Source organism: Prionailurus viverrinus, chromosome B3, assembly GCF_022837055.1.
Source record: "Prionailurus viverrinus isolate Anna chromosome B3, UM_Priviv_1.0, whole genome shotgun sequence".
NCBI classification, from domain to species: Eukaryota; Metazoa; Chordata; class Mammalia; order Carnivora; family Felidae; genus Prionailurus; species Prionailurus viverrinus.
This window is the reverse complement of record NC_062566.1, coordinates 132,804,680-132,826,296: the sequence shown is the minus strand read 5'-3', so window position 1 is coordinate 132,826,296 and position 21,617 is coordinate 132,804,680. Positions and strand designations below refer to the sequence as shown.

The 21,617-nt window shown below is 39.9% G+C and overlaps 1 protein-coding gene across 1 annotated transcript in view; it reads right to left on the bottom strand.

Moving 5' to 3' along the window:
* Window positions 1-21,617, bottom strand: part of PPP4R4 (protein phosphatase 4 regulatory subunit 4) — a 104,134-nt gene that overhangs the window by 36,331 nt on the left and 46,186 nt on the right. Inside the window, exons 4-8 of the mRNA XM_047863635.1 lie at window positions 12,646-12,793; window positions 12,067-12,140; window positions 9,171-9,277; window positions 8,247-8,354; window positions 1,348-1,469 (exon numbers count right to left, since the gene is read on the bottom strand). Coding sequence (XP_047719591.1) covers window positions 1,348-1,469; window positions 8,247-8,354; window positions 9,171-9,277; window positions 12,067-12,140; window positions 12,646-12,793 — 559 coding nt within the window. The remainder of the gene's footprint in view (window positions 1-1,347; window positions 1,470-8,246; window positions 8,355-9,170; window positions 9,278-12,066; window positions 12,141-12,645; window positions 12,794-21,617) is intronic.

Genomic DNA, 21,617 nt, shown 5'->3' with positions numbered 1-21,617 from the left:
CAGAGAGGAGACTGTATTTGCGATGAGCACTGAAGGAAGTTGGTTAGGAGGAAAACAGAAGGGAGAAAAAACAGGGAGAAAGATGCATATGCAGAAAGGCTGGAGGTGTGAGCGAATTTCACGTGCTAAGGGAATGACAAGTGGTACTGGAATGACATTCCCTGAAGGAATGGCAGAGAAAACCGTGAACATAGGTTACGCCCAGATCTGTTCACAACCGAGTGTGGACAGTGAGGGGAGAGAGCAAGGAGGGGGCCAAGGCTCCTAGACTCAATGCCCAGGGGTGCCCCATCATCAGGACAAGGAGATTCACTCACTCATCTATTTTCACGTATTATAGTTCTTACTCCTCTGGCTCATCATATAGGCTGAATGATTATTCTGGAACAATCATACATAATTATTGGCCACACTGCAATAATCTTTAAGAGGCTCTCCTAGTTCAGGGTAAAATGTTGTTCATCCAAGTAAACATAATCCTATAATTACACAATAGAGTTTCGCACCCAAGTACTTGACATTTACTCCTCCAAATTTTACCACATCAAAATGGTTAATGTTTACTGATAAATTAATGTCCAGCATTCGGCAAAAGTCTAGTCATATGCTCACAGAGGAGCTAATTGTCTCTGTGATGTCTTTGTGATTTGACGGGCACAACACGAAGAAATACCTCCTTACCCATTCCCACTCAAACACCTCATCCCAAAGTTTTCCTCCCCACGGCCATGAGATTTCTAGCATTAAAATATTAAGGAAGGGGGGCGCCTGGGTGGCGCAGTCGGTTAAGCGTCCGACTTCAGCCAGGTCACGATCTCACGGTCCGTGAGTTCGAGCCCCGCGTCGGGCTCTGGGCTGATGGCTCAGAGCCTGGAGCCTGTTTCCGATTCTGTGTGTCCCTCTCTCTCTGCCCCTCCCCCGTTCATGCTCTGTCTCTCTCTGTCCCAAAAATAAATAAATGTTGAAAAAAAAAATTTTTTTAAATATTAAGGAAGGAATACTACTGCTTTAGTCAACATCTTTCCCAGGGTCAATTAGTTAAGCAAGTTAAAGGCTAATTACCAAACCAATTCTTATCTCCCCACACAAGGCAGTTAAACATGGATGAGAGAAAAGAGAGAGGTATGGAACATGCAGTAACACAGGGTGCCAGGAAGGTAAAAGCAGCCACAGAGAAGGTGCCACAAGAGAAAGAACCAGAAAGAGACAGAGAGGAAGGGAGGCTTAATGTTCATCATAAAACAACATAAGGAATTCTATCCCTTATCTTTCTTCACTCCCTATCAGTTACAAAACAGGGGAAAACACTGCTTTCAGAAGCAAAGGTGCGTCCGCGGGAAGATTTACCTGTGTCAAACACGTCAAGCAGATTAACCAAAGTTTCGAAAGCAGCAAGCCGCACACTGCTGCCTTCATCCCTGGAGAGTTCTATTAGCTCAGGGAGCACCACGCTTTTTGTAAGTTCTGTCCTGCACAAGAAGCAATAGAAGAAAATAAATCAATTCAACGAATTATAGCAAGAACTTATGAAGTGAAAGTCATGGGGCCAGGTACTGCAGAGAATAGGAAAAATCATAAAGATCCGGCTCCTGCTCTCCAGAAGCTTGCAACCTGGCTGGAAAGCATGATATAAACATAAGAAACATTAACAGTTATTGTCTAATTACTTAAATCAATTCTACTTCCACCAGGATAATATTATTACCTGCAGAGATCTTAATGTCTAGAAGTTTATATTAAACTTTATATATTGTAAAAGTTTTCCATTTTAAGCAACTTCAGCAAATGATCTGGACTAGCCAGAAAAACCTAACAGTAGCGACCACAGAAACCTTCACAAAATCTTTTTATCTAGATTTCAAGGGATGCATTATTTTTTCATTCACCTAAAATACAACACTACAGTAACTAATTCCTACATAGAAGAATGTAGGTCACTAGACGCTCTCTCTGAAAGAATGAAGCACAATACCCAAGCTTTCAGGACATATACAACATTTATAATACAATCGCCAATGGTTCTCACTAGATACTTTCATCAGCCACTGCTTATTCACCAAAATGAGATGCTACTACAATGACCCGTGCTGATAAGGGAGACTTATAATGTGATGCATTATCATGTGTCCTTCCTAGACACGTGATGGAAGACGGCACGAATTATAATTTGATAGAGAATGAGAAAGTCACTGAGAGTTGCAGAAAACCTGAAAAGATTTAGGGCAGAGCACAAAGACTCTAAAAGAACGCTGTCAAGCAGAACTTTCTGCTATGAGGGAAATGTTTACAAACTGTATCGTGGCCACATGTGGCTACTGAGCATGTAAAATAAGGTCAGTAGGGGCGCCCGGGTGGCTCAGTCGGTGGAGCGTTCGACTTTGGCTCAGGTCATGATCTCACGGTTTGCGAGTTCGAGCCCCGCGTCGGGCTCTGTGCTGACAGCTCAGAGCCTGGAGCTGCTTCGGATTCTGTGTCTCCCTCTCTCGCTGCCCCTCCCCCACTCATGCTCTGTCTCTCTCTGTCTCAGAAATAACATTAAAAAAGATTTTTTTTGGGGCGCCTGGGTGGCGCAGTCGGTTAAGTGTCCGACTTCAGCCAGGTCACGATCTCGTGGTCCGTGAGTTCGAGCCCCGCGTCGGGCTCTGGGCTGATGGCTCAGAGCCTGGAGCCTGTTTCTGATTCTGTGTCTCCCTCTCTCTCTGCCCCTCCCCCGTTCATGCTCTGTCTCTCTCTGTCCCAAAAATAAATAAACGTTGAAAAAAAAATTTAAAAAAAAAAAAAAAAAAAAAAAAAAAAGATTTTTTTTAAATAAATAAAATAAGGTCAGCATAACTGAGGAACTGAGGTTTTAACTTTATTTTACTGAATTTAAATAGCCAAACATGGCTAGCGGCTACTTTATTGGAGAGCATCGGCTCTAAGGACTTGCGCGATCAGAGAGCCAAAAACTGTTTCTAAGAAATTAATCTATGAAAGGGGGGAAGGTGGTCAAAAGTACAAACTTCCAGTTATTAAATAAATAAGCCATGGGGATGTGCTGTACAGCATAGTGACTATAGTTAACAATACCGTACTGTATATTTGAAAGTTGCTAAGAGAGTAAATCTTAAAAGTCGTAAGAGAAAAAAATTCTGTAACTGCGTAAGGGGACAGGGGTAGCCAGACTTACTCCGATAATCGTTTTGCAATGTATACCGACTCATGTTGTACCCATGAAACTAATATGTTTTATATCAATTCAGAACGTGTTTGCATGCTGTTGAAAACCTTGAGTTTATTAAGAATGAAAGACGGTAGTTTAAGATAAAGATCTCATCCCTATTTACAGGCAAAAGCTACTTCCATTCAGTCTTTCAAATGACTTTTCCCCCCAAGAGTGGTATACTGATGCAAACCCAACTTAATTATATCTGGGTATTTTTTTTTTAATTTTTTTTTCAACGTTTTTTATTTATTTTTGGGACAGAGAGAGACAGAGCATGAACAGGGGAGGGGCAGAGAGAGAGGGAGACACAGAATCGGAAACAGGCTCCAGGTTCCGAGCCATCAGCCCAGAGCCTGACGCGGGGCTCGAACTCACGGACCGTGAGATCGTGACCTGGCTGAAGTCGGATGCTTAACCGACTGCGCCACCCAGGCGCCCCTATATCTGGGTATTAAAGATAAAAACAATCAGAATCAAAAGGTCTTTAATAGCTGCACAATGATTTCTTAATGCTGAAAAGGCAAAGTGAAAAAATCAAATCTGTGTACCATCAGTGGTAATAAGCACATGTCAGTTTCAACCTACCAACACCAACGGGGATTTCTCATTTTCAACTACGTTAAAGCCACTAAACACTATGGCACTATGTATTAAAAGAGCGCTTTTATATGTTATCAAAATTTTAAAAAACGTAAGAGCTATATAAAAATAGATAACCTATAACCCTCTACTTAAAGAAACTTTGAAAGTTTCTGATAATGTACGGCCTCCAGGCTTCTATCCTGTTGATGTTCTTATATACATCCTCTTTGGGCTTCAGCTTCCTCATCTGTAAAAAAGGAACAATTACTATCCATCCAACAGATGATTGTGAGGATATTAAGCTCACACAAGTGCTTAGAAGAGTGTCTCACACATGGTAAATATTATCTAAGTGTATACTAATGTTATTCATAAATTGTGATATACACTGATTCTTTATACTTATCTCTAAAAATGGAATAATACAGGTAAAATATCAGCAAAAATTTTGTGTATATTATAGAATTCAAAAAGATTCTAGGTTTATGCTTCTCCCAGTAGGACACGAAGATGTTTCCTGTGCCTTTGCTAGCACTAAAGATTTATCATTAACTTTTCTGATTTCATTGGTAAAAGGAGCATTTCACTATTGTTTTGTAAATATCACATATTATTCAATAACTGTCTGTCTACTTGACTACATCTCTGTCAAACTCCAAGTACCTGGACGACAGGACTGTATCTTTTTCATTATTACATCATCCATATGTAACCCATAGCTTATGGTAGGTGCTCAATGCATATTCATTAAATGCATAGATCTCTCTACAACTAATGAGGTTGAACAATGAGATTGAGTACATTTTTTGGACACTTACATTTCTTCTTTATGAAGTATATTATTTGTTTTCTTTGCCCGTCTGTCACATTATAAAAGTAAAAATAAGGCATCGTGGCAGACCCACACATGTAAGATGCAAATATTCTCTCATTAGTTCCTCTAAACAAGCTGGATTAGGGCTGAGTACCTTCTTCAAGAAGCAGATGTGGGCTATACACTGCCTGTGCTGGTATATTTATGAGAATATCCTTTTCTTGACTTCATATGCAAACTCCACTCTGGCTAGGGCAGAATTGTAGGTCATTATCCTTTGTACTAAAAATGCCTTTGGCATGTAAGGATTCGGAACAAAAATCTGGGGACGGCCTGATTCTATTATTTGTGTAGGAATCCAGTCTTATCAGCCAACATGCTAATAATTAAAACCTAACCCTTCCGTGACATCAGAAGGCAGGGTATGTAAAATACAGGGTGAGGGATAGCAAGATGAATGAAATAAGCAAGCTTGCCCAGATGGCCAACCTGGAATTCTGGGGTCTCGCTGTGTGATCCAAATCTACCCAGGTGCTGGCCATGATTTGGTGCCACCTGATGGTAGCAGCCTGATCAAACTAAGCACCGATGAAGGATGATCCTGAGTTCCACGGTTGACCCGGTCAGCAACAGCAACTCAAGGAAACTTCTCATCTGTTTGTGCCTTTTCCACCGGCCTTTTTAAGGAGCCTAGGCTGAAAGAAATACTGGGGACCCAATCATCTCCATCTCTTTGTTAAGGAGATAAAGTTGCTTAGCCCTCCCCTACATCAACGCCCTTCCAGTCTGACAGAAGACGAAACTCATGGGCAGAGGACAAGAACCAATCATCAGTCCCATTATGTCTGAATTCTACAATCTGCCTCTGACAAAAGCAATCATGGATCTGCTTTGTGTCACTGTAGTTTGTATTTATCATACAGTATATACTCCTTTTGTATCTGGCTCGCTTCCCTTAACATACTGATTCTGAGACATATCCATGCTGTTATACTGCATGTATCAGCATGACATTCCTTTTTCTTGCTAAATAGTACTCCACTGTATGGACATACCGTATTTTATTTTTCCTTTCATCGGTCAGTAGACATCTGGATTGTTCCAGTTTGGGTGTTACAAATAAAGCTACTATAAACATGTGTATCTAACACAGCTCTTGTTATGGATATATTTTCACTTCTCTTGGGTAAATAATTAAAAGTAGAATGGCTAGGCCGTATTAAAGATGTCTAGCTCTGAAGTAAATGCCAACTAGCAGTATTATATCATGGGAGATTGGAAGGTTGTTGATTTGATAATATTCAGGAATGTGATAAGTTTCAAATTAGTCTTTATGTACAGTGTGAGATAAGAATTAATGTTCATTTTTTTTTTTCTCTCATGAATATCCAGTTATCCCAGTACCGTGTTTTGAAGAGATTTTCCTCCTTGAACTGCTTTGGCATTCTGTTGAAAGTCAATTGGCCACATATATATGTGTGTCTATTTCTGTACTCTCTTCTGTTCCACTTATCCGTATCTATTTTTGTATGTATCCGGAAACATCTTTAAATCCATTAATTAGTTCTAATAGTTGTTTTGTAAATTACTGAGGATTTTCTATGTAAACAGTGATGTCATCTACAAGTAGAAATCATTGTAAATTACTGAGGATTTTTCTATGTAAACCGTTCTGTCGTCTACAAGTAGAAATCATTTTACTTTTTCCTTTCAGATCTTTAGACCTTTAAGATTTTTGTTTTCTTGCCTTATTTCAATAGCTAGGACATCCCATACAGTGTTGAACAGAAGTGATAAAAACTATCCTCGACCTGTTCTTACCTTAAGGAAAAAGCATTCAATATCTACCATTAATTATGACGTTAGCTGTAGGTTTCTCATACATGCCTGTATCAGACTGAGGAAGTCCCCTTCGCCCCTAGCTTCCTGAGAGTTTTTATCACGAACGGATGTTGAAATTTTGTCATACGTTAACAATGGGGGCATTTTCAGGTTATCTTACTTGCCATGCCACCAGAAATTTGATCAATTTCTTCAAAAGTATATTCTTCCAGGGCACCTGGGTGGCTCAGTCGGTTAAGCGACTGACTTCGGCTCAGGTCATGATCTTGCAGTTTGTGAGTTCAAGCCCCACGTCGGGCTCTGTGCTGGAGCCCATTTCGGATTCTGTGCCTCCCTCGCTCTCTGCCCCTTCCCCACTCACTCTCTGTCTCTCAAAAATGAATAAACGTTAAAAAAATTTTAATTCATTTACAAAAGTATATTCTTTATTTCCTATCTGAGCACTGTATGTTCTTCCCCTCCAACACTGAAGAATCTTTTTGTAGATTCCACATTTGTTTCTTTTTTCTCTTTAGTCATCCCTGTATAAAGAGAGGTCTATTCCATACGGTTGTTTTCCTGCAAACACATGTGCACGACCTCTTCATTATACTATTCACTATTGATCTGATTATTCTAAGAACTGTCCTCTTTGATCCCAAGCTAGTGCACAATCCATAGTTAGTTTTCTCGTGTTATGCAGACTTCAGTTCTTATGGATATGCCAGCTGGACAAGAATCTCTTAATTTTTCTTCCTGATCATCTTATTAAATGAAGAACAATTTCTGGTGCTCATTTCTGATTAAACTAAAGTGGTCAGTAATTGCTCCCCTGCCAGCCACAACAAACACAAAACTACAAACCCAAGTCTGTACTGTTCTTGGGCTCTAGTCCCATACTTCCTATTCCCAAGTGCCTTAGACCACAACTCCCAGCACAGTAGTGGGCAGCCTCTCTCTTAAATCAGCAGCAGTCTCAGAAATATCTCTTCCCACCTCCTTTCACTCATCTCAGGGCTTCTCCTAGCCTTGTGTGTAGAAAATTCCTGTTGGTGGTTATCAGAGCTTAACAAAAGTCCTAATTTCCAATGCCAAAAGAAAAAAACTGTATACGTCTCTTTAGTTTTATATATTTATCAAAGAGAGAATAAAAAATATGAATCAGATCAGAGTAGTTTCTAGCCATGACACCATGAAAATCCTACGATTATATTCTAATAGTACATGAGAATTCAAAATTAAATGAATTTAATCAGGCAAATTAATTTTTTGAGTGAATTCTAAGTTAACAAGGTAGGTAGATTCTAGCTTTGCTTTTGTAAATGAATCCTTAAGCAATAATTCTATATTAATTTTCAGAAGGCAAATGTGAACACATCTGACCAGCCTGTTTTTAACAGTGGCAAAATGTCAGATGACAAAACATGGAATACAAAAAGACAATGATATATTCTCCTGATAGGTTCTGATCGTGATTAAGGAGCACAGAACTGGGCAAGACTGAATTATTTATGGTCCACAAAAGCGTGGTTTATATTGGGACATTTTCCCTTCTCGGATCTAGGTATCTGGATGCTAACTAAAGCCAGTGAAGGTGAGAAAGAAAGAAATTAACATGAAGTAAATGCTAAGCAACTTCACTTTAATCTAATCTCTTTTAATCCAGACACATCAGGAGGTACTTGTTGTTACAATCATTTTTAAAGCTCATATAAATTTTAGCCCTTCAATAAGCATGCTTTCATGGAACACACAGGCACAGCATATGCATGTCTGACTATCCAGAAATAAGTATATGACACAAGGAATTGAAATGATACTTACCCAATGCCCTGAGCTATGTTCTCTAATTGCCGACACATACAAGATCGAACTTCATATTCCACATCTTGACAGAGTGATTTTACCAGGGGAAGTATCTCTCTCTTAATGCTTACAAGGCAAAGAAAGGAACGTGCAAGTGGGTATTTTAGACGAAAATTTTCAAACAGTTATCATCAAAATCTTAGCTTACCCTAATAACAAACATATTTTAATATAAAGCTTTATAGTCTAGAATGGATTTTCACATGTCATTAAAGTTTGGAGGTTATCTCCTGTTACTTGCAAATCATATACATGGTTGGATCTTTGTAAAATAATGGTTAATCTTGGATTCACAATTAAACATCTTAGCTAAGATAAAAGGTTACACAGGCAAGTGGAATATCTAGCAACTATCTACCAAGATACTCTTCAACTTTATATTTTATTCTGTGCCATAATTATATAACATTCCAATCTTTCCACTTGGTTATTTATCACCTGGGCAGAGAGGAGCATATACATTATAAACATTCCCCATAAAGCCTCAAAATAAGAGAAATTATCCAAAATAATGAATTTATAACAATAATGGAAGAACTCAGAAAGTCTTATCTTTATGTACGGTTGGACAGTTTTTGACGTCTATAGAATAATACCATTTTATGCTCAAAACTACACTCAGTGTGTGACAGAGAAGGTTAAGATGAGAAATAGAAAAAGTTAACCGTGTTGACTTGAAGAGCCATGAGATCAGAAGAAATGCATCTGAATAGTAGACTAGGTAGACTATAAGAATTCTACAGAGTTAAAACAGCTAAACTTGTATGTAGTATGGAATAACATAATGTAAGTCTAATATAATAGTAAATCACACGACCATCATACATTTTAAATCGATTTAATTGAATAAAGTAGACAAAAAAATTATATACAAATACTCACGTATGGGCATCAAATTTGTTGGTCATTTTTCCTAAAATTTTACAACTAACTAAACGAGACTGGACAGTTTGGGAAAGTTGTGCCTTGGAAACAAGTGGGTTCAAAATCTAAAGAGAAAATATTTAGAGAACAAATTCACAAAGTTTTATATATTCTTGCCACTAATGTCAGCTATTTTCCTCAAGGAATTATTTTAAGATGCTAAGTGTTTTTAAGAAACCTGAGTTATAATTTGAGGTGTCTCATAACCTGAATCACCTTGTTGACCTTCTGCGTTATTAAAGGGAAGATGATGATAAATTACATAATTAAAAAACAACCAGGCCGGGGGGTGGGGGGGCAGGGAGGGGTGCCTGGGTGGCTTAGTCAGTCAAGCATCGGACTTCGGCTCAGGTCATGATCTCATGGTTTGTGGGTTGGAACCCTGCACCGGGCTCTGTACTGACAGCTCAGAGCCTGGAGCCTGCTTCAGATTCCGTTGTCTCCCTCTCTCTCTGCCCCTCATCCGCTCATGCTCTGTCTCTCTCTTTCAAAAATAAATTAAAACGTTAAAATAAAAATTAAAAAAAAACAACAACAACAAGCAGGTACACAAAACCTGAATTAAAGCTTATGATGAATTCTGTAATGATCTGTGTACACATAAAGTGTAATTACTGAAATGCACATCTTCAAAAGAAAAATAAGCAAATTACCAGACAGCCTGAAATTTGTGTTCCATACAGATTAATTTTTATATTTACCCTAAAGGGATACAAAACATTATAGCTTCAAATAGACTCTATTAGGTAATTCTGACATCGGCAATAACCCAAGTGTGATACTGTATTGCGTACACGCCGGGCACCCAAAAACTCAACAGCATGACATATTATAAAGAACTATGAAGATCAGATCCTGATTCTGGACCCTGCTCTTAATCTGTCCAAGTAATCTTGCTGTTTCTTATTTCTCATCCCAAGATTTCTCATCTACTTAAAATGGAAATTAAACTGTCACCCTAAGGTCCCTCCGAGTTCTGAAACTCTATGACTCTAATAAAAAGGTCAACTGGTTTTTTTCCTCTCCACAAAGAAGCCAGAAATGCTGAATGCATAATGATACATATAATTTAAAACTCAAAGACCTGAAACAAAATAAACTGCATGCTTAAAATCGTAAACATCACATCAAATAATATATGGCATTCGGGAGTAAAAACTGCCTTCTACCACATAGCAGTCTTCAAAAAATAGAAGCAACAGGGGCGCCTGGGTGGCGCAGTCGGTGAAGCGTCCGACTTCAGCCAGGTCACGATCTCGCGGTCCGGGAGTTCGAGCCCCGCATCGGGCTCTGGGCTGATGGCTCAGAGCCTGGAGCCTGTTTCCGATTCTGTGTCTCCCTCTCTCTCTGCCCCTCCCCCGTTCATGCTCTGTCTCTCTCTGTCCCAAAAATAAATAAACGTTGAAAAAAAAATTTTTTTTTAAAAAACAAAAAATAGAAGCAACAAATGTCAACATTACGTTCAACATTTAAATATCTGTTAATCACCGAGATGTTTGGCACTAAGTATACAAACATCCTCATAATGGGGTAAATCTTCCCATTTTCAAGCTAGTGTTTTGGCACTGAGATAGGACCGCAAATTGTACGAGGGCAAAGGAAGGACGAAAACACTTCATGAAATACACAGAGGACATTTCCTCAACGGAGAGCTACTTTTTTCAACCAGGACATGTTTGAAAAGAATCTAAGGATGATGTTCAAAGAGTGAAAAATCATTTCATTACAGAATAAATTTCCTTTCTAACTTTCTTATTCTCCCATTTTAATTTACTAGAACTTTTAGATGAGGACATATTAAATAATGTTAAAAATTAAAAAGCAAACAAACTAGTAACAATATTTGCAACAAACATAACAAAGGATTGGCAACCTTGAAAAATAGTACATATAAATAGTGATCAAATGATATGACCCGACAATTCCAAAAGAATAGAACTGATATAAACATATGAGAAAATATTTAACAGCGTAATAATCAAAAAAAATTCAAATTAAAATATAATCCCATTTTTGGGCTCATCAAGTTACACTGGAATGCTATTGGCAAGAACAGTCCAGAGACAGGCATTTTCACATATTGCAGTAAGAGCCTTAAGAATCTGAATGCCCTCTGACCCAGTAATTCCACTTTTTTGGAAGCTACAGTTAAGAAAATTATCTGAGGGGCGCCTGGGTGGCTCAGTCGGTTAAGTGTCCTACTTCGGCTCAGGTCATGATCTCACAGCTTGTGAATTTGAGCCCTGCGTCGGGCTCTGTGCTGACAGCTCGGAACCTGGGGCCTGCTTTGGATTCTGTGCCCCCCTCTCTGTCCCTCCCCTGTTCGTGCTCTGTCTCTCTCTCAAAAACAAACATAAAAAAAAATTTTTTTAAAGACAATTATCTGAAAAACAGAAAAAGCTCTACAGAGATATTTACTAATGCCTCATTTTATTAATAAAATACTGAAAACAGGTTTAAATGTTTAACAAGTAAAATTTTTTGTAGCTACTACCAAATGAGTTTAACATAGGAAAATAATCCTAAGTGAAAAACAACCACATATACATTCAACATGATTATGAATATGGCAAACAAAAAACATATACAGGGAAAAAATCTGAAATGATTTTTCAGATTTTGGCTAAGTACAGAACCACGATTTTTCTTCCTATTATTTTCTGTGCTGCTCATACTTTCTATAATGAACATGTGTTGCTTTCAGAGTAGGAAATGACCTTATTCTTTTTTTTAAATACCACTTTTCAGTAAAAACAAAAACAAAACCCCTGGAGTGACTTACTTACTAGCACTTACCAAAATATGTGTGTGTGTGTGTGTGTGTGTGTGTGTGTGTGTGTGTGTGTTGCATTACCTCATGTTTTAGGGTTTCTTTGGGCAATACTTCTATTACAGAGAGAAGAGTTTCCAACCATGCATTGCTGACACCTGATTGACACAAGGAAAAAGGAAAAAAAAAGTCTCACAAATTAGTTTTAACTCAGCCATCAAGTGACAGCACTATTTAATAAAATGGGGTATAATTATTTTTATTACTATTTTAAGAAGTTCCTCTATTTTCTTTTTTGCTTTAGCCAACATCTAGAAAACATTTATATCTTTAAAAATAATATGGAGGAGGGAATACCCTTCAGCCAAAATGTGTCATTTTTGCTGTACAATAATAACACAAACATAAATATCGTAAAATTCAAAAATTCTAAGAGGTAAGTACAGATCATAAGATAAATTAATGCGTCTTCAGCTTTCTAGGATCCTAAACTTTGCGGGCTTTGTAAGGAAACAGCCATGGCTATTTTTAGTCATACTCATGGTCAAATCTTGGGCAGGATAGCCTCATTCACTTATGCTCATCAGGCTACCGAGATCCCAAAGGCCTTACGGCCACCTCCAGGAAACAGTAAGCACAGAACTAACAAGCCAGGCTGCTGACCTGCATCCCTGTGCTCCAGATGTAGCAGAATGACTTGGAGGAAGGAGTGGGCATATGTATGAATTGACACTGATTCTTCCTGTAGAATGGTCCGGAACGACACCGCAGCCGTTAACTGCATTTCCACTCCCGCCACATGCAGGACTTCCTGTGTAATCAGAAAGAGTTCGCTATTACACAGAGGCGAGATCGGAAACTCTAATTTTTAAAAATCCAAGGTCATAGAAACCAAACACAGTCAGAGTCCACAAAATAACTATATATGACCTTTAAGGATATGCACTTCGTCTTATTACTTTAAGAAAACTATTATTAATCTGCTCCTTACTGTTTAATTCATTAGACCACCAAAAAGCTTAAATGTTGTAGGCACTCACAAAATAACATTCCATTGGTTTTTTTAAATGAAAATTATAAATGTATATAAACCTTTTAATAATGGAATAGGGATTTTTGATAGATTTCAATTTCTATTTTTGCATTGCATTGTACAGTTCACCATCATACCTAGAATAGGAATGTCAAAGGTCAAAGGTTTTCATTCCCTGTATTTCTATTTCAAAAAATAAACATTAAACATTCTACTATAAAAAAGGAATACACTTAAGATTGTGTAAATGTGTCTTCCCCTTTTGATAACTGACAAGAATATAAGTTACCATGAAGTAAACTGTTTTTAAAAGAAGGAATTTTTTAAATATAAGAATGTTTCTAAAAATTAATTATATCCATAGCCACTCCTTAAAAAAAAATTGTAACGTATGTTCAAAGTTAAAGACTACATGAGACACTAATTTTCAACACATCAAAAAGTAAAAACAAAAAAAACAAAAACAAACTTTCATTTAAACCTCATCAAAGATACTACCTCTACTTCTCTATAAGAGAGAGAGAGAGAGAGAGAGCTCGTGTGTGTGTGTGTGTGTGTGTGTGTGTGTGTGTGTTAGCTAAAAGCATTACTTTGCTGCTTAATCAGTTATGTCAATTATGGGAATTTCCCTTAAATGCCTACTTTCTAACTAACATAGTAAAGTTCGTAGAATAACGTGGAACAGATATGAACAACAAGGTTTCCTATCTGTGACCTTAAGAAAATCGATCTTTCCGTATTATTTCCTAATCTAGAAAATGTGAATTCTAGTACCATCTTCTCAGAGATTTAAATCATTTAAACAGAGCTTGCACGACTTACCAACTTGTGCACACTGGGCATTTAAGTAATGACCACTGGCCATCCATGGGGCTCCCCTACACGAGGCCACCTAATAGGAATCTCATCTTGTCCACATCTGAACTGATCTCTCCCCCAAACCTGTTCCTCCTCCCATCTTTACCTCCACAAACAGTGAATGACAACTCTTCCCTTCTGGTGGCCAGCCCCAAAACTCTGGGGCCGGCCCTTAGCCCCTCTCAGCCTCTCACTCACCACAGATGGCCAACCAATCCTGACACAGAATCTGACCACTTTCCACCATCACCTCCAGCCCGAGTTACCCCAGGAACCTGTTAACTAGTCCTGGATGCCATCATGGCACCTCTACTGTCTAGTCTCTAGACAATAACCTGAGAGATTCTTATAAGACACGAGTCCGATCACGTCACTTAGCTCAAACTCCCCAGTGGCTTCCATCCCACTCAAAGCAAAAGTCAGTCCTTTCAATGACTTCCCAGATCTGTTCCCACTGCCCACTTTTCCCAGACTTCCACATGACTGGCTCCCTGATCTCTCTCGAGCCTCTATTCAATTATCACCTTTCCAAGGAGCTCCTCCCGGAAGACCTGATTTCATACTGAGAGCCACTCCCCCGCTCAAGCTCTCATCACCTCCTTTATATTATAGGTCTATCATCGCCACTGTCCAACATGCTCATATGCTTGTGGTCCGTCTCCCACACCTGAATGCAAGCTGCAGGACCGCAAGAGTGTCTGGCTGTTGCGCTCACCGCCGCACCCCACCTCCTAGCACACAGCAGGCATTCAGGAAGCGACTGCCAGATGACTGAGTATCCCTTACCCTTTCACCTAAAGTTTCTGCTCTTGGCGCTCTGTCCTTTCACACACATTTTCCACATCTCCTAAAGGATGACTTCAAGAGATGCTGAGGTGAGTCCTAAAGATTAGGGATTGGCAGAATTGGACACAAGGCAAAGCAAAAACAGATCACTAGAAATGCATTCTCAACCCTCCATCGTGTCCATAAGGGGATGTTCCTGCCATCTTCTCCCCCAGCATCTGTGCAACCAGGATGCAGACCAAATACCCAGCCTTCTCGATTCACGTGGTGGGACCACGGCCAGTAATCGTTCTGGGAGATAACATGTCATCCTACAGCAGAAGAAACCGACTCAGAGTCGCCAAGTATCCTGCTGAGGGCCAGCAAGCTAGCGATCGGCACCTGTAAGACTTAACCCTTCCTTGTCTGCCTGATGCCAAAGTTAAGTACTCCACTCTTCCTCATGGACTCTGCACTTCATTCATCATCCCATTCATCGGCTCAAATCAATCCCGAACCTTCATGTGGGAAATCTGGCAGCGGCTTCACTGTGGCAAACGTTTAAGCGGTATGGTTAATTCCCAGGAAACCTACAGCACGTTCAAACTTTTGTATCACACACACCAATGTCATTTTACAAGTTTCCGCGGCCAATAGTCAATTATGTACCTTAAGAGTTCTTGGCTAAAAGAATAAGAGAGGGAATGATAAGGCGTAAAGCAAAAGCAGCGACTGGTCTCTGAAATCAGCCCTCCCATATCCCCTCGTTTCACTGTTTCCAAAACAAACACGTGTTCCACACTAACTATTTTGGATTTGGAAAACACTCTTCCAAGATTTGACGTGGCCGGTATACATCACTTACGGGTTTCAGAACGCACGGCTTTTATTTAGCAACAGAAACTACTTTGCAAGGAAATATCAACATGTATTGTGAGGGCCACCGTGTTCATTCCGGTTCACGTGAGTCTGCTGTTTTAAGTTCCAAGAGATGTCATCCTGCCCCCTCTTAAAGTCATTAGAGTCTTGGGTTTTGTACGTATGCAAACTTTATGCAAAAGAAGAACGCGGGAAGCTCTCCAACTTCGTATCTTCTTACTGTATTACTTAGTCTTGACTCCCGCAGCAACATTTGCCCCAACTATTTTGCATTTAATTTTCGAAAAATCCTCAAGTCTTATCAGGATTTGGGTGTTTCTCTTGTTGTGCTGACTTCAACATCTGGGACTGTCCACTGTTAAGAAACCAGCACAGACTAAGAGATTTTATCACTGCTAAAAATCAACGGACTCCTAAGCATATTTTTCTGAAACATAATACAATAAGCATTTGATACTTACCAGTAAGTGTTCTCCTCCACAGAGTCACACCCTCTGGACAAACATAGTGAGATCCATACTCTCTGGGTAAATAAGTGTGCATCCTCATGGACCTTGGAAGACACTGAAAAGTAAATTCCTCTATTGCTTAAGTGCATGCCTTACTGGCAGTTACGTTCCTCTTATATACTACTTGTATGGCTGGCATTCCAACTTGAATTCCTCAAAAATGAAATGAGACATTTTATAAACGAGTTAATGGTACATTTCCAAGTTTAAAAAACTATTCCCGCTTAAGGAAGGAAAATGTACTAGACACTTCTCTGCTCAAGGTAGCATGAACTTTAGTCCTCTCTTTGGTTAGCATCAACGGTACGAGAAAGCGTTTTGTACGACATGTTACGGTCCTGGCCTCGAGGGAAACTGCTCTGTCTCCAATAAGCCCACATGGTATATACCTCAAAAGATATTGCTCTTTATTATATACAACACAGAGAAGCATTACACAAATCACTGGCTTATTCCGAAAGAACAAAATATTTTGGATTCACACATTTGGAAACTAAACTTACTGAATTAAACTGGTAAACATATTTACCACAAATGGCGCTGGCTAAAGGTAAAGGAGAACTAAAATTACAAATATCTTTGTAGATTTTTAGAGACTATCACTGATCATTTTGAAGTTAAATAATAGGGATTTAAATATTAAAACACTGCAGACCTAGGACACATAAAATATCTGGGGTTCCGAGGGTCACAACCGTGAGAATTTTCAGTGACTGACAGTAACGGTAAGCAGCTCTTTTCACTATAAAAATGGTGACGTTTATAAGACTTTAAAGCTGAGTTAAGGGGCGCCTGGGTGGCGCAGTCGGTTAGGCGTCCGACTTCAGCCAGGTCACGATCTCGCGGTCCGTGAGTTCGAGCCCCGCGTCGGGCTCTGGGCTGATGGCTCGGAGCCTGGAGCCTGCTTCCCATTCTGTGTCTCCCTCTCTCTCTGCCCCTTCCCCATTCATGCTCTGTCTCTCTCTGTCCCAAAAATAAATAAACGTTGAAAAAAAAAATAAAGCTGAGTTAAGTGTGAATAACTGGAACATACCAACTCAGATACCTTTAACAATTCACTATACCTCATTTGTTTCCCCTATCGCTGACTGCCAGGCTCTACACTAAAATAAAGGGTGAGGAGAACTAGTTGGGAATCCTGAAAGTCAAAATCCGAGAGGGAAAGGGGGAAAATAAAGTGGAGACAGGAACAGGAACAAAAGGGATGTGTTTTATCCTTCTTTAAATCTGTGTTTCAGTGATTAGCAAGGTTCATGAGGAGGTACACATAACAATATCCCAAAGATCTCTTTCCATAAAGGAAATACCAGTGGTAACTATCATACCACTACTGTAGATGTGCAATGAAGTGTCCTTCCATGCAAAATCATGACAACACCGGGGCGCCTGGGTGGCTCAGTCGGTTAAGCGGCTCAGGTCATGATCTCGCAGTCCGTGAGTTCGAGCCCCACATCAGGGTCTGTGCTGACAGCTCAGAGCCTGGAGCCTGTTTCAGATTCTGTGTCTCCCTCTCTCTGACCCTCCCCCGTTCACGCTCTGTCTCTCTCTGTCTCAAAAATTAATAAACGTTAAAAAAAATTAAAACAAAACAAAACAAAACAAAACCATGACAACACCAAACAAATAAATACATTTCAAGACAATGGTTTTGAAACTGAGCTTCTAATTAAGACTACTCTGCCCAGTCATTTTGACATATAATATGTTAGAGTCATGTAATCTCATGATTTAGGCCGAGAATGTAAATAAAAAGCTATATATATAACACTGCAAAGAAAAGATATGCTTATCAAAGAAACATCTATTTGCTCGATATAGCACTGAAAGTAACCATATCAAACGATCCATTGTAGCCATATTTAATTAGTTGAACACATTTTGATAAAATAATAAACTGTTTTCTTGGAGGGGCAATCAGCGTTGGAAAGCACACCAAATGTCTATAACCAAGTGGAAATTGGGCTTTCTTTCTAGTCAGTCTGTCCTAATCTAGTCCCTTCTAATCTCTGTCTAAAGTAGCCCAATGAAGATCTAATTTTGATCATTTAATTTTAATTTCATTCACAGCTATTTATTAAGCATCATACTAAGTGTACTGGGAAGCTGGAGAAAAGTCAAACATTGGTCCCTACCTTTGAGGGACCCCCGCTGCTTCCATATATTTAAAGATTCAATAAATGTTTAGTTACATTCAAGGCTGTGCCAGGTTCTGGAGCCTTAGCAATGAGCAGGACTAGCAGTGCACCTGTTAGTGCCACAGTTAAGACTGTGATAGGAGCCAAGGGTGAGAAGCGCAGATGGCGTAAGAACACCTGACAGGGGACCTGATCTCTCCCAAGGAGAGAGGATCACGGAAAAGTGACACCCAGCCTGCGCAAAGAGAAAGAGATAACGAGACAAAAGCTGGATAAGCACGAAGAGTACGAGGGCAAGCCTCCTGGCACTGAGAAATAAGAAGGAGCCTGGCGGACTCGGGAACCAAAAGGCCAGCGAGACCAGAGCACACCGCGAGAGGAGGGGCCGAGGCTGGGGAAAACAGAAAGAACCCCAGTTACGCAGGGCCTCAGATGCACTAAGAGAACACTCGAATGGTAGTCTTAAATGCTTTGCAACAGCACGCAGACCACTACGATGAAAGTGAATCAGAAAGTAGAGAGGTGGGTGGAACGGGAGGGAGGCAGTGGGAAGGGACCCCTTGGAAAACCATGACCCTCATCCGAGCAAACCCTCACGGTAGCCAGGACTAGGGTGAAGGGGGTGTGGCTGGAGAGAGGTGGGTGGATTCAAGACATATTTAAGACATGACATAAACAGGACTGCATAAGCGAGGAGCAAAAGAAGAGATGGGATCAAGGAGGACTCCCCACATCCTGCCTTGGAAACCAAGTGGATGATAGTGCTACACATTAGGACAGGGGGACACTAAAGGAACCTGAGGTGTCGAGGGGAAATAGCAGGACTGAGTTTTGGACTTGTTAACCCTGAGAGGCCTTTGCGGCATCCCAGCGGAGATTACAAACAGAAAACTGCCCATACGGATCTGATGCTCTGAGAAGGCATGCTGTAAATAAGAAAACTTACATAGAATACATGCAATTTATATAGATAATATATAAAGACCTGGGTGTAGATGAAATGGCCTACACAGAAAACAGATCAAAAGTGGCAATCTGCCACCGTAAACGTAATTTTACCCCAACAAAATAAGGGGGTTGAAGAACTCAAAGTTTTAAAGGAAGACATCTATCACAAATGTTTTGGCAGAATATTTAATTTAAAATGCTAAATTATTCCTAATACATGAGTAGAAAACGATCAGTTGTTTTGTGTGGGGATAAGGGTGATGGTAGGCCACGGTGAAGGGGTATATGTATTTTGGGCTAAAATCGTTCCAAGATTAAACCAAGAAGAATAAAATAAAAGGAAAGGGAACTTACCCTCTCAGTAACGGAAGACTAGATAATCCTCATCAGCTCTCCTGATGGGGAGAATTTACAAAACCGGACAAAATACAAAAGTCATCTGTGTAAGAGCATATGGAAACTAACAAGGCTACCCATCCAAAACTAAATAATTACCCATCCATGATCTAAGAGACAAAGGCATTCCAGAAAGGTAAGCATGTAATCTGGGGCCTCTTTTTCCTCTGAGGCCATCTGCTAATTCTAGAAAAGACTCCTGAGAGGCTGACAGCTTAAGTGACTTTTTTTTGACAGTCTTGCAGAGGGTCCCCAGTAAGACCCCTGGGACAGGATAAGGGTGATCCTGAAGCCGACTGGCTTTTGCCAGAGGAGCAGCCCGGCTTCACAACATCCAGCACCTGAAACTGGATTAACTGAGGCTTTACTGCCAGCCAATGCAGTTAAGTGGCTCCCAGAAGAAGAGACCACCCTAAGGCTCAATCTATTTCTACAAATAATTTATCAGATACAAGGTCAAACATACAATCAATAATATGCAGGCACACGAAGAGATAAGAAATTACGAGTGAGATCCAGCAGAAGCAATATAAAACAGAAGTGCACCACGCTCCGGGTTTTGGTGCGATCGGATGCATACCTGGTTCAAGGGGACATGGTAGATTTTCAAAAAAAGATTAGAAATTCCAGACCAGAAAAGTAGGATAATCAAAATCAGATTATGTGGGGAAACAGGTTTAAAAAGCTTAGGGTGGAAAGCCGCCACCACCGGGCAAATGCACCCAAGGTCAGTTAGCAAGACACACTGCAATGAGATCACGAGTAACTTGTTGTATCACCTGCAGGAAATTCCTTTCCATCTGGCGCCAATATGCTATTGAGCTTTGATCACAAACTCCACTTGCCCTCACCCAGACCCTTTGCTTCTTACACAAGTTAACAATTACTGTCTGATTGGTTTCTCCACGTTCACCACGTGTGTAAGATCCTGAGAGCTCAATAAATATGGAGAGGAAACCCCTGTTCAGGGCTCTTGTCTCCTCCCGGACATTAGCCTCTCTAGTATTCAATTCTGCATCCACTCTCTTGCTGGACAAGAGGAAACTCCGCACTCTTGGTCTGCGGCAAGATTAGACATAAATGAATCGGTAAACTGTAATATGATCAGGATAAATCACTCAAAATGAGTCACAAAGAGAAAATAAGGGAAGACATAGAAGATTAGACATTAAAAGGTCTAATATATGTGAAATTAGAGTCCTAGAAGAAAAACAGAGGATCAGGAAGAAGCACATTAGAAAAATATCTGAAAAGATAATGGTCAGGGTTTTTTAATGCAAATATTCTGATGAGTGTATAGCCTTATTTGTATGTATCTAGTGACTAATGATACTAAGCATCTTTTCTTATGCATACTGGCCATCCACAAATCTTCTTTAGTGAAGCAGCTGTTCAAATTGTTGCCCATTTCTTAAAATTGTTTTTTTTCTCCCTTATTCTTGAGTTTGGAGACCTGTTTACATATTCTGAATGCATGTCCTTCATCATATATGTGATCCACGAGTATTTTCTCCCATTCTAGGTCTTCTCTTTTCATTCTCTAACAGTGTCTTCTGAAGAGCTAAAGCTTAAAATTTTCATGAGGTCAAATACCAATTTTTTTCTTCTATGGATCATGCCTTGGTGTCATATGTTAGAAACCTATGACCCAAGGTCACAAAGGTTTTCTCATTTTCTTCTAGAAGTTTTATAATTTTAGTTTTTAACAGGTTTACAATCTATTTTGAGTTAATTTTTGTGTATGGTATGAAGTATGGACTTTTTTCCCAATTAACCCAGTACAATTTGTTGAAAAGACTATCCTCTACACAGAACTGCCTTTGCTCTTATGCTGAAATCAACCGGCAATGTATATAAAGGACTTATTTTTCCTCTGTATACGTCCCACTGATTTGTCTTTATATAAATATGACATAGTCTTGGGGCGCCTGGGTGGCGCAGTCGGTTAAGCGTCCGACTTCAGCCAGGTCACGATCTCGCGGTCCGGGAGTTCGAGCCCCGCGTCGGGCTCTGGGCTGATGGCTCGGAGCCTGGATCCTGTTTCTGATTCTGTGTCTCCCTCTCTGTCTGCCCCTCCCCCGTTCATGCTCTGTCTCTCTCTGTCCCAAAATA